At 38.2% G+C, this 18,712-nt stretch overlaps 4 protein-coding genes across 5 annotated transcripts in view; 3 read left to right on the plus strand and 1 right to left on the minus strand.

Annotated features, from left to right (window-relative positions):
• The window catches only part of LOC128682614 (golgin subfamily A member 6-like protein 22), a 163,722-nt gene extending 154,963 nt beyond the window's left edge, over window positions 1-8,759 (plus strand). The window contains exon 17 of the transcript XR_008406127.2: window positions 8,587-8,759. The gene's annotated coding sequence lies outside the window, so the exon portion shown is untranslated. The remainder of the gene's footprint in view (window positions 1-8,586) is intronic.
• The window catches only part of LOC128682613 (gastrula zinc finger protein XlCGF57.1-like), a 78,025-nt gene extending 65,311 nt beyond the window's left edge, over window positions 1-12,714 (plus strand). The window contains exon 5 of the mRNA XM_053767434.2: window positions 9,391-12,714. Within this exon, the coding sequence (XP_053623409.1) occupies window positions 9,391-12,713 (3,323 nt within the window). The 3' untranslated portion in view covers window position 12,714. The remainder of the gene's footprint in view (window positions 1-9,390) is intronic.
• Window positions 1,265-18,046, minus strand: LOC128682617 (zinc finger protein 260-like). 2 transcript variants are annotated; one of them, XM_053767473.2, is made up of 9 exons: window positions 17,703-18,046; window positions 17,102-17,249; window positions 16,068-16,199; window positions 15,271-15,444; window positions 7,326-7,938; window positions 6,728-6,925; window positions 5,438-5,611; window positions 3,338-3,446; window positions 1,265-2,674 (listed from the first exon to the last, which is right to left on the minus strand). In XM_053767473.2, the coding sequence occupies exons 1-8, from the start codon at window positions 17,856-17,858 to the stop codon at window positions 3,365-3,367; spliced, it is 1,677 nt and encodes a 558-aa protein (XP_053623448.1). In that variant the 5' UTR covers window positions 17,859-18,046; the 3' UTR covers window positions 1,265-2,674; window positions 3,338-3,364. The 2 variants fall into 2 exon arrangements, with proteins under 2 accessions (XP_053623448.1, XP_053623447.1); XM_053767472.2 differs by having other exon boundaries at window positions 1,265-3,446.
• Window positions 12,714-15,072, plus strand: LOC135310043 (ATP-dependent DNA helicase PIF1-like). The gene has a single exon (XM_064436977.1). It carries the CDS (start codon window positions 12,775-12,777, stop codon window positions 14,134-14,136), a length of 1,362 nt encoding a protein of 453 aa, XP_064293047.1. The 5' UTR covers window positions 12,714-12,774; the 3' UTR covers window positions 14,137-15,072.
• Window positions 18,047-18,712: the final 666 nt, after the last annotated feature.

The following is an 18,712-nucleotide window of genomic DNA, read 5'->3' on the forward strand; positions in this document are numbered from 1 at the left end:
TGTCAATAGAATTTTTAAGTTTAAATCTGTTAAGTCGTAATATTCACACAATTTTGTAAAAACTCATCAAAATTTATTGTGTTTGCGATGTTCGTGGCGAGCAACTAGTTATTTTAAAGTCAGATAGTGAAACTAAATCTAGTCTGTTAGTATCTGAATTGGTAGTCGTGGTTATTATAACATATATTATATTATAAGATTATTTAATAGTTTGAGACTTGTGTTACGAGATACTAACTCAACGATACTATATTTTATAACAAATACATATATAGATAAACATCCAAGACCCGGGCCAATCAGAAAAATATCATTTTCCATCATGACCCGACCGGGGATTGAACCCGGGACCTCTCGGTTCAGAGTCACCGAGGACGTCAACATAAAAACGTTACATTGTAGTAATGTTCTTATGTCTATGACCACGGTCTCTGAATTTAATGTTTAATATCTATATATAAATTTAAAATATATTTTAGCTAAAAGCTCTCGGTTCAGGGGCAAGCACTTTACCACTGCGCTACCGAGGTCGTCAGATGAGTAAGCTTGAATTAAAGTAATCGGTAAATTCAGTTCTGTTTGACATAATTAGACCTAATTAAGTTTAAGTAATTTTAAATATAAAAAAAAATTTTGGCGAAACGTTTTTCGATGAAAAGTGATTCTGTGAACTGTGGACACCGCAATATTGAGTTTTATTGATTGAAAGAAAGAAAAATAGTTTATTTGGTACATAATGACAATTAAAACTTAAGTCGACAATACAATCCGGAATTAAAACATGCACCCAAGTGGCCCCCACTCAATTGATTGATCAAAAAAGCAATTTTTTTGGTAAATAATAAATAGGGACGTGATTATGGTAACATAAACAAATAATAACTCATTAATTTTTTTTTATTACATATTTTACAAGCTTTTATCTTTTACAAGACTTTCATATTTTACAAGATTTGATTACACACAACGGGACAGGAAACTTGTCCCGTTGTGTGTAATCAAATCTTGCGAGTCAGATTTCTCCCACTTCCAGTTGACCTGCAGAGTTGAAATTTCTCACGTCGCTTCAGTATCCATGACAATGCATTATTATGATAAGCATGACATAATGTTGCACCCAGGGTCGGCTCCGACGAAAGGGAACTCCTCAACCGTTTACAGCACGGACATGGGTTTTTTGTCAGGCGTTAAATGCCACAAGATCTCTGTGACGACAATAAAAGCTTTGGGTAAATATGACATTTTTGTAAAAAAAAAAATTACGTATAAAACATATTAATTTATTATTACAATTAAAAATTACATTATATTTACTGTTATTTATTTAAAAAAAAACAGTTAAAATTCATTATGTAATTTATTTAAAATGAATATTCAAAAAATAAAATGTCGATTAGGAATTAATCAAAAAGACAGAGGGCTAAATAAAATTCCAATTAAAATTAAATTTTAAGATAAATACATTTGTAACATACTTTAAGATAAAATATGTTTTGTCCTTAACGCACTTTGTAGCATTTGCCATTGACAGAAAGAGACAAAAGATAATGTGACCACACTTACCTCACACAGGTGATTTGTCCTAATATATTTATAGTTGTCTACCTATATTAAGACTATATTCCTAGGGATTAGGAGGATTTTTGAGGAGGTCCTATTTGAGGTTGTGGTCACACTATCTTTTGTCTCTTTCTGTATCTTCATAACACAAGTCTCGAACTTACTTTGGGGCTAGCTCAATCTGTATTGAGCTGGCCCCAAAGTAAGTTCGAGACTTGTGTTATGGGATACTAACTCAACGATACTATATTTCATAACAAATACATATATAGATAAACATCCAAGACCCGGGCCAATCAGAGAAAGATAATTTTCCATCATGACCCGACCGGGTATCGAACCCGGGACCTCTCGGTTCAGAGGCAAGCACTTTATCACTGCGCCACCGAGGTCGTCGACAGCATTCCCAAAGATGGTATACGTCAGGGCAGATTGTAAAAGCATAGTCGCATCTCCATTTAATGTTAATTTTAACCTTTACGAACCCTCACGAGGCCTCACAGCTCCGAATGTAACCGTCCCAAAGTCGAGCGAGAGAGAGAGACAAAACATATTTTGTGCTTAAACTTTTCTATGAATTTTATTTTATTAAGAACTCTGGTTGAACTGAAAGCCTACCACGGAACACACAAATTCGTAGCACGTTACCAACATCCACATGGTGTCTCTTTTTACCATGTCGTGTACTCTTCGTGTGAACGCAATGACGTGTTACGTGTTTCGTGGTAGGCCCCCAGGCGTACAAGACAATTTTGACAATCAAAATTATTTATACAGGGTTACTGGTATCTAACGCATAACCTTCCAAAGGCGCATAAGGTACATAGAGACTGACATCTTTTGTTCTACGGCTTTTGTCTAAACGTAATAAATACAAAAATTTTCCTTTTTTAGTTTTAATGTCGTTTCTATAAAACGTTAACTCTATATTCGATTCCGTGTTGCTTGGCTGTTACATAGAGTTAACATGTGTAGAATCGCAAATTATATTGTATTTATTTATATGAAGAAAAAGAACTACGAATCACGAATAGTCGTAGAATAAAAGTTGCTTGTTTCGATGTGCCCAAGTAGTCTTTAGGAGGTTTTGCGTTTGGTACCAGTAACAGTAACCCTGTATATAAAATTTATTGTTTCGTTTTACTATCTTTATTTATGTATTAAATATTCATTCAAACAGACAGGCAGTATTGTTAAGACAACCAATAGAATCGATAGTTGTTAACGATTCGATAATATTGTGACATATCGATATCGATATATCATTTAAGTCGATAGTGTGTATTTTTAATCTTAAATAAATAAATAATCGCAAATAAATCACTATCACTATTATAGTATAAAACAAAGTCGCTGCCCGCTGTCTGTCCCTATGTATGCTTAGACCTTTAAAACTGCTCAACGGATTTTGATGCGAGTTTTTTGATTCTTGACTAATATTTAATAATTCCTGGTAAAAACATAAATAAATCATAGGTTACACCTAAACTTTCCTCTTGAATACTCTATCTATTAAAAAACACCGCATCAAAATACGTTGCGTAGTTTTAATACATAAATAAATATATTAGGACAAATCACACAGATTGAGCTGGCCCCAAAGTAAGTTCGAGACTTGTGTTATGGGATACTAACTCAACGATACTATATTTTATAACAAATACATATATAGATAAACATCCAAGACACACATTTCAAAATCTAAGCATATATAAGACAGACACCGGGCAGCGACTATATTTTATACTATATAGTGACACCTTACAGACTAACATACATAGAAATATACTTAAAAATGTGACTTTTATCCGTATTCAGGGTGTTGACTCTTCATATGTCCCTTCAAACTACAATTCTGTATGAACGCTTGTCCGCATATGTGGCATCTGTAACCAATAGATTACAAAAACAACTAATATTATAAATGCGAAAGTTTGTTAAGATGTGTTTTAAGAAATCAAAATTCCGTTGTTCTGTTTTGTACACTTGTACATATATTTCTTTCAGAAATGTTGGTTAACATGAACAATTATTCCAATTACAATGCTATACCACAGATTAAATAATACCCCAGGCTATACTATAATGAACAGGTACTCGTCATCTCGAGGATCAGACCAAGACAACGTGCTTCTTTTTTTTTTTTGATCAAAAAAGTATCCTCGCATCCGCACTTGCGCCATACAAAATGTGAGAAAGTGTTATCTCAGGTTCAATTGGCTTTTCTCCATTTCCAGGATTGGATGATTCAAATTAGGTATTTTGATTTGGATTACTAGTATTTTCAAATTAGGTATTTTGATTTGGATTACTAGTATTTTAATTACTTCTGAGCAAGTGGGGTTCATCCCTACTTTTGTTTATACAAAATATGAAAAATATGGTTTACGGAAAAGGCGGGCTTATTCGTGGGTTTATGCTGTTTTGGTTGGTTGATTTTGTGTCATCGCAGAAAATATTATATATAATATGTGATTGGTGGATTCATAATGACAACTTTAAGTGTTGCCATATATTTAAAATATGTTTATAATTGCCATTACAATGAGTAAAATGCTACTTGATGCTTTAAAGTTGCCATTATATTTAACAAATAACAAATCACGACACTCGGCCGCCCTACTCGGTGCAACCTCCCGGTGCACTGTACTTAAATCTAAATTAACTAAGCTAAAGAAAATGATTCTTCGATAATCATCACGACATGTGTGTGTATGTTTGTTACTCTTTCACGCGAAATCTACTGTATGGATGTTATGAAATTTGGAACACGGGTAGTATATAACCTGGAATAACACATAGGGTACTTTTTATCCCGATATTCCCACGGGAACGAAGCCCCGGAGCGCAGCTAATTATAAATAAATATATACGGACAAATCACACAGATTGAGCTAGCTCCAAAGTAAGTTCGAGACTTGTGTTATGGGATACTAACTCAACGATACTATATTTTATAATATCGATATATCAATACATAAAAATAAATATAAATACATTTATATAATGAATTATAAACTGTAGAAGGGTAAAATTTGTATATTATCCCGAAAAACATGTATTCTATTTATTATAGGTGGCGCTGAATGCTAATCAAATAAACTTTGCAATAAAACACTAGATGGCGCTGTGTGTATTATAAAAGCGCTATGGATATTTTTATATTTAGGTGGCGCTGAATGCTAATCAAATAAACTTTGCAATAAAACACTAGATGGCGCTGTGTGTATTATAAAAGCGCTATAGATATTTTATATCAACTATCCCAATCCCATTGTAATAGGAAGAAATAATTGTACTCGAGGGCATTTAAGCGTGCGAAGACGCGTGTAAACAGCTAGTAACATTTAATTATACATTATTTGACGACCTCGGTGGCGCAGTGGTAAGGTTCTTGCCACTGAACCGAGAGGTCCCGGGTTCGATCCCCGGTCGGCTCATGATGGAAAATGATCTTTTTCTGATTGGCCCGGGTCTTGGATGTTTATCTATATATGTATATGTTATAAAATATAGTATCGTTGAGTTAGTATCCCGTAACACAAGTCTCGAACTTACTTTGGGGCTAGCTCAATCTGTGTGATTTGTCCTAATATATTTATTTATTTATAAGAATAAAAATATTAATTTCTGAGACATACATTATATAATACAGCTTATCCCGAAAAAAATGCAAAAACCTACCAAACTCAACTGACATTATAATTGCGAAAGTAAGTTTGTTTGTTTGTTACCTGTTCACGCATTATCTACAGGACCGATTGTTATGAAATTTGGTACACGGGTAGAAAATAACCTGGAATAACACACACAGCGTCACTTTTTATCCCGAAATTCCCGCAGACGGTGAACAAATGGAATTTTGCACGGCACATACCTGTAGCGTCTGTCGTTTGTGTGTATCCTCATGTGGTCTTTGAGTGTCTTCAGTCGCGGATAACACTTTTCGCAGACTTTACACTTGAAGTTCCTCTCGCCCGTGTGCGTCGGCATGTGGTTGTTCAGTGCGAACCGGGTGAAAAACTTCTGCCCACAACACTGGCACTCGTATCTATAGGACGAATGTGTATGTGATGTAATATTTTAAGCTGCACTATCTCAATAATTATTACAGGATGTTTAAGCGGAATGGATTAGTTGCCAAATATCGTTTTGATAATAAATAAATAAATATATTGAGACGAATCACACAGATTGAGCTAGCCCCAAAGTAAGTTCGAGACTTGTATTATGGGATACTAACTCAACGATACTATATTTATATAATAAATACATATATAAATAAACATCCAAGACCCGGGCCAATCAGAAAAAGATCATTTTCCATCATGACCCGACCGGGCATCGAACCCGGGACCTCTCGGTTCAGTGGCAAGAACCTTACCACTGCGCCACCGAGGTCGTCAAATGATTGATGACTATTCGAAGGCTCTTATATCATTAGAAACACCAGTGAAAAATATACTGTGATAATGACAATGCTTTCGAAGATGTGACAAAAATAAAATCACACATTTTCGGACTCGTCCAAACGCTCCGTGCTGAGTGACACCAACAAGTGACGTCACAACGTGCGAAAATGTACGCGAAGAAAGATATGCCATCAAAAACACGCTGTAACAATCCCAAGTCTCGCAGCTCAGTTTTTCCACCGTAAAAAGTTGCGAGATCCATGTGATACCAAGTCGATTAATTTATTTAGTCCCCACTCAAGGGACCTCCTGTCTTAAGCTATTACGCAAGTTATTATCATATCAATATTAAAAATCTTTTTAGGTTTTAAATAAATAGATCGACTTGGCTAAACCGCTGGACAGATTTTGATGAAATTTTGTATACATGTAGTTAATGATCCCGGTTCAAACATACTGCATTTTTTCCCCAAATTTAACCCCCAAATGGTTATAACAATAGGATGAAAGTTTGTATGAATATCATCGTTTGTTTTAAATTCACGCAGGCGAAGTCGCGTCTACATAGCGATATAATATAATCTACTAACTTTTACTTGTTATTTGACCTTTTACTAGCGATTTAAATTCCCTTTCAAATAAAAAAAGTTTATCGAAATCGGTTCAGCTGCTAGATGCCATGGATAGACATACAGATACACAGACCCATACTATTGTTAGGGGTTATAAATGACTTGTGAAATACAATTATATACCTATAATCTTTAAGGTGATCCTTCCTCCTATGTATAGTGAGCATTCGTCTTGTTTCAAAGATTTTATCACACATATTACAGGGAAAGCTTAATGGCGCTTCACCGTGGACTTCCACTAGATGTTTGAGCTTTTGCGGGTATGACATGAGCTTTATGTCACATTTAGGGCAATAAACACGACCTTTTTTCTTATGTACCCTGCAAATAAATAAATATATTAGGACAAATCACACAGATTGAGCTGGCCCCGAAGTAAGTTCAAGACTTGTGTTACGGGATACTAACTCAACGATACTATATTTTATAACAAATACATATATAGATAAACATCCAAGACCCGGGCCAATCAGAAAAAGATCATTTTCCATCATGAGCCGACCGGGGATCGAACCCGCGACCTCTCGGTTCAGAGGCAAGCACTTTACCACTGCGCCACCGAGGTCGTCATGGTGTTTTCTACCATGACGACCTCGGTGGCGCAGTGTAATGTGTAATTTTAGATCTTAACTATGGCATTGTGTGGGAGCACCTCTACTTGATATAATTTATAAAAAAAATAAATAAATAAATAATGACATTTTGAAGTTGATGTCTTTACCTGTCTATATGAAGATCTCGATTATACTGCGCCTTGAACACTTTTCCACAACTTTCACACGGAAAGTCACCTTCGTCATGCCTTTGTTGATGCATCACAAACCTGCCCTTGTCCACAAAACCCAAACCACACGTTTCACACACGTAATTACTAAAATGTTCGTTCATATGCTTGTTCAACGCATGGAAATACGGAAAGTTCACTTCACACAGCGCGCACTTCAAATCTTTCGTCAAACGGAATGGCAAAACCGAATCTTTATAATTGAAATAGTAATGTTTCCCGTGCATCGATGTTATGTGAATTTTGAATTCTTCCAGTGTTGTAATTATTTGCGTACACAATCGACAATCGATTCTTGTTAAGTCGATTTTAATCATGTTCTTGTGTTCGGTGATTTTGAATTTCCTCGGATGGTGGTACGTTTCTGTGTGTTCTCTCATGTGTTGCGGATCGGTGAAGTTTTGACCGCAGTAGTAGCACAGGAGATGGTTGTGCCTGCACTTGAACGGGCAGACGTATGAGAACTCCAATATGGTTAGTATATTCGTCTCTGTCATGTAGGACGGGTCTCTTTCTCGAATCAGCTGTTGCACTTTTGACATTGGAAGTTCTGGAATTAATAAAGGAAAGTTATTAAAATTGTATCTGGTATCTGGCAACGGTGGTGTAATGGTTAAGACCTGGTGAATCGAAAGCTCCCAGGTTCGTATCCTAACCCTACTCACGAGTACCAATCTGACTCGTGTATAGTAGTTTTCATCGTCCACCACTTGCTTCCGGTGAAGGGAAACATCGCGAGGAAACCTGCACACTGGTTGATTATCATCTTGCGGTGTGAAACGGGGAAGGCAATGGCAAACTACTCCATTAATAGCGCCAAGAAAGTTGTTGTGTGTGTTTCATTCCACGTAATGACCATCTAAGCCACGAGGAAATACGACTATGTAAAGAGTAAAGATTAAAAAATATTTATTTCTTCACGAAATATACATACAAGTAACATAAAACTTAAGCTAGATATTTTGTGAGGACTGGTGCTTGAAATAGGCTGAAACAGCCTGTCACACAAGACACCAGGCCTCACCTCCTAGATATACAAGCGTACATATTGTGAGTAACAAGAACAGGTGATAAATATGCACATACACATTCATACACATACATAATAAAATACATAACCCTACATATACGTACTTGATATAATCTTTAAATTGAAGAAGAATCTGGCAACACAAATTAATTAATAATAGTATTAAATTTTTGACGTGACAACGTCTTAAATTAGGTTGCGGCTGGGAGTCACTTATGAAAAAGTGTAACGCCCGGTAACGTTACGATGAGTCACCGAACGAGAGAGAGGCCCGCCGAATGCCTTGCGTCTCTCTCCCACTCAACTATGATCGGTCTGCCGCGCGCGCAGCACTAGAGAATTAGGCGCATTGAATCGGCGCATGCTTGTCTTTGTCTTTCTCGAACGTTCTTGGCGTTGGAAAAACAAGAAAGCGTCATAATACAAGTTCACACGTGTGGTTAAAGTATCGTCAGCTGTGTCTGTAGTGAAAATGTGGAGTGCTTAGATTCGTCATTTACAACAACTACAACAATAAAGGTAAATAATTGTACACTGATATTTCATTATCGTAAACTATGATTGATTGATTAATTGTTAGATTGACACAAAAGTTGAGAAACTGAGTTTATAGGTTATGTCATACTATTGATAAATGTTGATAGTGTTAAGTAAATTATTAGTTTAAAATTAATTAATTAATTAATTTTAAACTAATAATTTAAGTAAATTAATAATTTAAGTAAATTATTAGTTTAAAATTAATTAATTAATTAATTTTAAACTAATAATTTACTTAACACTATCAACATTTATCAATAGTATCAGGAGTTCTGGTCAATGCTTGACGTAGTCTGTACTCACGTACAAATTTTAATTAAAATCTAATTTATTTAGCAAAAATTTGAACCATCGATCTGAATAAATGTTTTGATTTTCGAATTGATTCTTTAAAATTAAAAATTCATCCATTCAATTTCAAATGTTCAACAGGAATCACCACTCTCAAAACAATGGAAACGCACGAGCAAATGCCTTCAACTTCCAGTACATCAATGGAGACAGAGGATATCGTGCCGTCAACGTCTGCAGTACCTTTCCTTGTTCCACACACCACCTCTACCGCCAGAACGAATGCTCAGCGACAACGTGAGTACAGACTACGTCAAGCATTGACCAGAACTCCTGAACAAGTAAGAGCCTTTGCAAAAGCGGCTGCGGAGAGGCAACGCAGGTTCAAGCTACGTAAATCTGCTAACATAGCCCTCACCAGCGGTACGTCAGAGTCACCTGCTTCAACGTCTTGTTCTGTGGTGGAGAGAACAAGCGTTCCTGTCGTGGCGGAGAGAACGAGCGTTCCCCTAACTAACGCTCAACGGCAACGTGCATTCCGACAACGTAGAGCAGCATCTTCTCGGACTGATGTACAACCGAATACTTCTTCAAGCCAAACAGCAATACAACTGGAACAATCCACCTGGTATACCAAATGGTCATTGTCAATACGGAGATTTCAATCTACTTTCCTGGACAACGATTTTGGCCATGCTTGCTCGGTTTGTGACAGATTGTGGTTCAAGAATGACCTTAAAACCATCACTGCACTACAACTGAAGGTAATCTCGGATTGGTACGTTAAGGAAAATCGGCAGCTACGCAAGGAGGATTATACAAAGTCTTGCAACACCTGTAGACAATCACTGAATAAGCGTAAGCTTCCTACTCTCGCAAAGGTCAACGGCTTCTCATATCCTGACATACCTCCAGGTCTACCGCCTCTGGATCCTATCAGTGAACGTTTGGTCTCACCGCGGCTTCCATTTATGCAAGTGCGTCGACTGCGTCATGATTTCTCTTATGGAATTATTGGACAAGTGATAAACGTCCCAGTCAACGTACAAGACATGGTAAAATGCTTGCCTCGCCATCTAGAAGAGGACGATGTTATCAACGTTAACATCAAAAGGAATCTTGCACACAAAACAAATTACATCAGCGGGTACATGTCTAAGCGTACGGTCAAAGAATGGTTAGATGTACTTCAAAATTCAAGTCTATATCGTTTGTACGATATCAAAATAGATTTGTCAAGACTGCAGCCTGCATTGCCATCAGATGAAGGCCTTCAAGATGATCCTGCTAATCGGATCGAAGCAATCTCCGCCGAATATACACCCGAGTCTGAAGTTCTTGCTGCGAGACAGCACACATTACTGTGGAATGAAGAGGATTGTCTTGACATCGCACCAGGACATCGGGCAACGCCTCTTAACATCATTTATGACCGTCATGCAGAAGAACTATCATTTCCCGCGATATACTTCGGGGAGCCCCGCCGTTTCAACATGAACATTTCAGTGACACCGTCCATGATGGCGACCAGTGAAATACGACGGAGTGACAGGCGTGGAGCCACGCCTCAAAAAGTCTTATACGATGCAATGAAGATTCTACGTCTGCGAATGGTCGATGGTATTTACAGCACATTCCGAAGTGTTTCGATCACAGAGAGCGTAACTCGACGCATGTTAGAGGATCCGGAGTTTCGCAAAGAATTCGTTGTGCAGAATCTCGCCTTTATGAAGTCGGTGCCAAACTCTGTCCAGTACTGGGCCTCTCGTAAACGAGATCTCTTCGCTATGCTCCGTCAACTTGGTAAGCCGACCATCTTTCTCACTCTTAGTGCAAACGAGGTACGCTGGTTAGTATTGCTGAATTTACTGCTCAAGTTGAGCAACAAATATCCTGGCAAAGTCGCCGAAGATCTCAACACATCAGAGCGGTGCAACTTGGTGAGTGACGATCCAATTACATGTTGCATATATTTCCACAAACTCGTTGGTACATTGATGAAAATGCTGAAATCAAAACAGTCATACAATCCATTTGGCCAGTACTACGTGGAGGATTATTTCCTTCGCATTGAGTTTCAACATAGAGGAAGTCCGCACGCTCACATTTTACTGTGGTTACACGATGATCCACATGAGACTGTGTCAGAAAATATGCCGAAGACCATCGAGCTCGTGGAGAAGCTGAGTTCCGTCGCCAAAGAAGATGTGCCCAACGATACCATCTACGCCAATCAAATCCACAAGCACACTTTCACCTGCACGAAGCGAGGCGAAACGACTTGTAGATTTGGGATCCCGTACTGGCCAATGCTCACTACCCGTGTATTGATCCCAATGCCTCAAACTGATGGACGCCGCATAGCATTCCAAAAAAAGGCCAAGGAGCTACGCAACTGTCTCAGCGAACGTACATACGCTAGCATGGACGACTTTCTTAGGGAGCATAGTTTGACATTCGATGCATATCTTGACGTAGTGCGTTCAACTTTGCGCAGACCATCTATGTTGTTCAAACGCAACTTCGACCAGCTTATGACGAACACATTCAACCCTTACCTCGCTGGTGAAATCAAATCCAACATCGATATCCAGTTTATCTTGGATGAAAACAGCTGCGCACAGTATGTCGCGGAATATGTGAACAAATCAGCTCGTGGAATGGGTAACTTGAATCGTGAGCTGACTAAGATGATGGAAGAGCATCCTGACCGGGACTACACGGGCCAATTGAAAGCATTGAGTGTCAAACTTCTTAATGCAGTTGAAATGTCAGCTCAAGAAGCAGCATGGTATTTACTACGGCAACCGATGAGCGAAACGAGCCGTCAAATTATGTACATACCAACAGTTTGGCCATCGGAAAGACAACGCTGTCGCAAACGTCGGAAACAAATGGATCGCGAAAACATCGGAGCAGACAGTACAGATGTATTTACCAAGAACATCATTCAGCGATATGAAGAGCGACCTCCCTCTCTGGACTCTTCATATTTGGCCGAGTTTGCTTCGTATTACGCTGATTATCATGATTTCATCGACAATGAAGATGACGTAGATGTGCAAGAAGACGAAATTGAAGAACCGGTGACCGAGGAAAGGACAACTGTGGGAAGGACGACATCAAATGAACACCGCAGACGAAAAATTGGACGAATAATACGATACAGACGCTACGAAATAGATGAAACTGTTAATTATCAACGTGAAATGGTATTGCTGTTCTTGCCTTTCCGCAATGAAATAGCTGACATTGTTGATAGCAATAAATTTCTACAACTGTTCAATGATAACAAGGATACCATCATGGAACGCCGCCAGCTGTTCGAAAACAATCTCAACATCGACAGTGTGATGCAAGAGCTTGAAGCTATGATGATTCTACAAAATTCAGACAGCAGAGAACCACCAGAAATTGAGGAAAGGAGAGTGTTTGTCGAGCAGGTGTTAGGAGGAGAACGATGATGTCAATCAAATCGTCCCGCGAGAAGGCTTATTATCGGTCGTAAAAAAACGTAGCAACGTGATGCCAAAACAGCAATTTTGTGAGCTGATACGAACGACGAACCCTGAACAACGTGAGCTGATTCATGAGGTCATACATCGTTTACATGGCTGTGGAGATGAGGTCGTCGTCACACTACAAGTTTTCTTCACAGGACCGGCCGGCTGTGGGAAAACTTATTCAGATAAGTGCCTGATGGAGACGTACAATCGTTACACACAGGAACACAACTCACTGAACAACGCATACGTTGCTTGTGCAAGCACAGGCAAAGCAGCTGTCCCTATTGGCGGAACGACAGTTCACTCAGCGTTTCGTCTCACAAATTCTCGAGTGACAAATCTTCTTTCTGCTGAGAACTTGCAAGCCTACAGAAACATGTTTGTCGGCGTGAAAGTTGTTTTCATTGATGAAATCAGCATATTGAGTGCAGCTATACTTGGAAAAATCAATTATCGACTACAGCAGATTACCGGTATTTACGATCAACCATTCGGAGGCATTCACATGATCTTATGCGGCGATTTCAGACAGCTGCCACCTGTGCGCGCTAGTCCGTGTTACACAGTACCACACAACCAACTCGGAGGACCTGTACTCTGGCAAAGCATCAACTACTTCCCATTAGTCCGTGTTGTCCGACAAACTGACGAGCTGTTTTCGACGATTCTCACCAAAATTGGAGATGGACTCAAACTAAGTGTCAATAATATCGCACTTATTGAGTCCAGGCACAAATCTGAAGTCTGGTGCAAAGAGAACGTACCCGACGCTGTCAGATTGTATTACAGCAACCATGAAGTAGATTCATACAATCGAAACGCAATTCAAAACGCACACAACTGTATCGCCACTGATATTATGCTTGGGTATTCCAGCAATTCTGAAAAGAGCCGGGAGCAAGGGAAACTTCACAAGATGTCGGTTGCAGAAACCGACGGATTGCCATACATGTTGCCATTAGCAGTAGGATATCAGTACATGATTACATCTAACATAGACGTCGCCGATGGATTGGTAAATGGGGCTATTGGAGTTTTGCTATACATCGAACGTCAGCCAGCCAATGCAGATGACCGTTCTGCTCCAGGAGGACCATCGACCAGCACAAGTTTGCCGCCAGCTGAAGATGAAATCGCCACTCTATGGTTCCAGTTTGAAGACAAAAATACGGGTACCAAAGCAAAAATCAAATGTCGACCACATGTGCACAGCAAACCAAACACCTTATCCGTCGATTGGGTGCCAGTGCACAAGAGAGTGGTAAACAATTTCCTTGCGTGCCTGCTTGTGCAATTACGATCCACAAGGCCCAGGATGGGACGTTTACTACAATTGTTTACAAGTACTCCTCAAAACAACCACAGCAATTGGTATATGTAGCCATGAGCCGCGTCACAAGTATCGTCACGGATTGTACATCATAACAGAAAAGGACTCTCCATTGGTTTTCAAACATGGCCGAGATGGAAACGACTCACAGACTACTCGAGATATATATCGCAATGAATACTTACGACTTCGTGGACACAATTACCAAACAAGCCGTAAAATTCTGTGACGACGCAACCGACGCTGCGTCGTCACAGAATTTTACGGCTGTCGAACATCAACTGTCAAAGTTTAAGTGCCCATGCCGCGGACATTGAAACAGATACAGTGATACCACGATCCGACTATTTAGTATTGACTGAAACGTGGATGCGCGACACTTGTGAACCAACTCCAATCAAGGGTTATGAGTGCGTATCCAGGGAAAATAATCGAACTAACTCAGATACCAACGCGGCTGGTGGAGTGGCGATCTATCGTAAATTATCATCGACATCTAAACCGGAAGTGGTCCAAGTTGCGATTACAGACGTAACTCGTGTCATTAAAACCAAGGGTGACATGTGCATGACTGAAGTTACTTGCTTCGCCGCTAATACTAGCTTCAAGTTTATACTCGGCGCTGTATATATTCATCCAGGAGCTAGTATGCAGGATATTGGAATGTTACTATGGCAAGGACTCGGTCCGTACATTCACAACAGCCAGATTCTTCTGTGTGGTGATTTTAACAAAAACGTTTCTTAATTTCATGAAAAATACGTATAATCTTGATTGCGTATCAAACGTATCTAAGTCAACTACGTTAAAAGGAACAACTATGGACTTGACGTTCGCAAGACACATTACAGCAGAAACACTTCCTTTCATTTCATATTTCTCCTATCATCGTCCTATCCTCAACAAAATCACTCAAATAGGAATTAGTTAAGTTTAAGTTTACATGTACAATGTTTTAGTAAACAAAATATATTTCTATAGTTAAAATTTGTGCAATTCTTATTTTCATTCAATTCCTTGTTCCTATTGTGCAATTTAATTATATTCATATCAATAAATATTCTACCGAGAAAAAGACGGTGTCACGTAAAATCTTCGCCCGTAAAACCGACTTTACTTACAGGCAACCATTTTTTTTACTAAATCTATCTATAATAATGGAGTCAGCTGAGATTTAATACTTACTTGGTTTTTGAACAATTTGTGACTGTGTGACTCCATTAGTACCCAGGTCAGGGCCCGCGGGCCCCGGCGACGGGGCCCCGGGGCCCCTCATCAGCTGATTCAGAGGTATGTCATCGTTAGACATGTCATCGATATTCTCAGGTTTAACATCAGCTGTTTCGTTTTGTTGGTCGTCTGGAATGTATCCCAACAAATGCGAAAGTGAGTTTGTTTGTTACCTCGTCACGCTTTATACTACTCAACCGATCTTGAAATCTCTCATACAGATTTGAGTTCTTTGTCCACGTTGGTTTTTAATTAATTAAAAATTAAAAAATTAAAAATTCGTTTATTTCATTAACTGAAAGTGTACAAAGATACATATTGTAAGGACTCTCTATTGAGCAAAAAATATGCTTGTGTCAGAGAGTCCTACTCTTTCATAGCATACATTTGGAAGTTACACTAATCACTGCGTTATACAAATCAAAATTTAAGTACTGTACCGGTAATCAGTTACAAGAGATTTTTTTAAAGTATAATATGGCTACTTACTCTTTATTCTGGGGAAAGTTTCTCAATTTGGCACAGATATAGACGAAAGCTTCAGGAGTGACACAGGCATACTTTTAAATAAATTTTTCGTATGTATGTATGTTTGTAAGCGACAACTTTCGATGCGTTTGTCTTATTTTGATCAAATTTAAACAGTATCTAGTATTTGTCAATAGAATTTTTTAAGTTCGTGAGGCAACAAAATCGGTTAAGTCGTTTTTGAAATGATGAACAACGATTCATAGCAGCGTGATATCACTCACAATCAGTTCCCGCGTCCTCGCATCCGGAGCCGCCGCTCCCGTCAGCCTCCACCTTCAACTGGAGCTCAATTTTAGGAGCTCCTTCCACTATCGCCTCTTCCATCTGCATATGATTGATGGCGTGCTTTTGATCTGTAGGAAACAAAATTTTTTACTGAGTTTGTATGAATGTGTGTGTTGAGTTGTGCAAGGAAGTTTGACGTCAATATGTGAATGAATGAATGAATGAATGAAAGTGATGTATATCATCCTAAATTTAATAAAGATGGGACCAGCCCTGTCTCATTTAATCTATCTATATACAGGGTTATAGGTATGAAAAGCAAAACCCCTTAAAGACAACTTGGGTACATCAAACCAAGCAACTTTTATTCTACGACATTTCGGGATTTTTTTTTTCATATAAAAAAAATACAATCTAATTTGCAATTCTACATATCTTAACTCTGTGTAATAGCCAAGCAATTAGAGACAGTACAGTAGCGTTATGTAGCGGAATCAAACATCGAGTTAACGTTTTATAGAAACACACACATTAAAACTAAAAAAAGGCAAATTTTTGTATTTGTTATGTTTAAACAAAAGTCGTAGAACAAAAGATGTCAGTCTCTATGTACCTTATGCGCCTTTGGAAGGTTATGCGTTAGATACTAGTAACCCTGTATATGAAACTCTTCCATTACTGACTGACAGACAACACACAGCCGAAACTACTGGGTGTAGAAAGCTGAAATTTGGTGTGTAGGTTCCTATTACAGTGTAGGCGAACACTAAGAAGGGATTTCCTGAAATTCCCACAGTTAACAGATTTTTACTCACATACAAAGTTGTGGGCAAAAGCTAGTATGAATATAAGATTTTAGTCAAGGATATCCCAGCGTTTTAAGCCGGCACAAGGTTTCCGGGATACAGATGCACTGCCAGCTGATTTGGGTGCCTCTGTAGTTGTTAAGATATAGCTCTGGCACCATGAGTCATGACAAATTATGGGGAATTTGCAAAAAGCTATGGAATAAGAAATATAAATAATGTACCTTCCCGATCCCCGTCTAACATTTTCATCTGCAGGAACGCCTCTTCACACTGCAGCACCTGCTTGCGGAAGCTGCACGCGTCTCGGAGTCTCATCACGCACGTGGCACATATGAGGCGCTCCGATGGCTTACCATCAAGATGGGACACCTGAAAACATATATTTTGAATCATTTATTTAGTCAATTCAATGTAAAACTGTGAACCGAAAGGTGAAAAGTGAAGATTGAAATCCTACTCGAGCCACACGAGTTTGTATACCAATCTGACTCATGTATAGTAGTTTTAATAGACCACCACTTGCTTCCGGTGAAGGGAAACATTATGTGGAAACCTACACTCTAGATGATAATTTATCATGTGGAGATTGAGAGAGTACAATAATGTTTGAATATTAATTAAATATATTTATATGTTTTTCTTTAGAATATAAAGCTGTATATTCGAATAAAAACATTTATTAATTGCGTAAGAGTTAACCAGAAAGTTTATTTCAATTTGTATTGCTCTGAAATCATAAAAAGACAACTATAGTGAGTTTGTTTACATAATAAGACTTATAAGCAAAAACAGAGTTTAAGTAATAAATTAAACTTAACTTACAAGTAAACCAAAGCAATCCATCAGCAGGTCTGAATACACCAGTGCTTCACCCATATATTCATACGCAACATTCAAAACTCTGCACTTTTTCATAGCACCGCAACATCTGCAAAGACCTGGGTCGAACACAGGACCTTTTCCCTTCTTAACACTCATTTTAGACAGTTCTTTTTGGTTACACAATAAACAGCTACATTTTTCAGCTAATATAGATATTATGAAACAGCTGCTACGTACCTACAAAATTGTATATTTTTATTTATTCGAAGTAAAAATATGATAGATAATCATCAACAAAACGGGATAAATTACCTAGGTACTGACATTTCAGTCAGTCTTCAGTCCATCGACTTGACATTAGTAGTGAAGTGATGCCAATCGATATTATCTATAGGTCTAAATGGATAGTCTATCGATTTTGCAGCAATAAGTAATCACGTTAATAAAAAAAAGTACCGATGTACTTTAGGGTGGTTCGCAGAGCGTTTCGAACGCTGCGGTCGCGCTGTCATTACAATTTTTCAAATTTTAACAAAGACAAGAATGAGTTTTACTATATGACTGTACATTAATTACTCTGTGAATGATTGATTTTGGAAATGATTCCTTCCTCAAGAAAATTGACACTATCGCACTTTAGAAGTAATATTTGAAATATACAGAATGACAAAATCATATTTTAGCTTAAATTATGTTTTAACTTTTTTATGAATAACAGGGTAAATATATACGGAAAGTGGTATGTGGAAACAATATTGAGTTGTCAAAACTATCGATATATTATGGACTACATGTTGCCCGAGGCTTCGCTCCCGTGTATATTTTGAGATGAAATATAGCCTATAGCAATCTTGGATAATGTATGTACCTTCCTAATGATGATAGAATCTTTGAAATCTCTACGGTAGTTTCGGAGATTATCCGCCTCAAATATACTTACAAACTAATAAACGCTTATCTCTTTATAATAATAGTATATATAGTATTGTTATTATAGTATAATAATATCG

This window comes from Plodia interpunctella, chromosome 30 (genome assembly GCF_027563975.2).
Source record: "Plodia interpunctella isolate USDA-ARS_2022_Savannah chromosome 30, ilPloInte3.2, whole genome shotgun sequence".
Lineage (NCBI taxonomy): Eukaryota > Metazoa > Arthropoda > Insecta > Lepidoptera > Pyralidae > Plodia > Plodia interpunctella.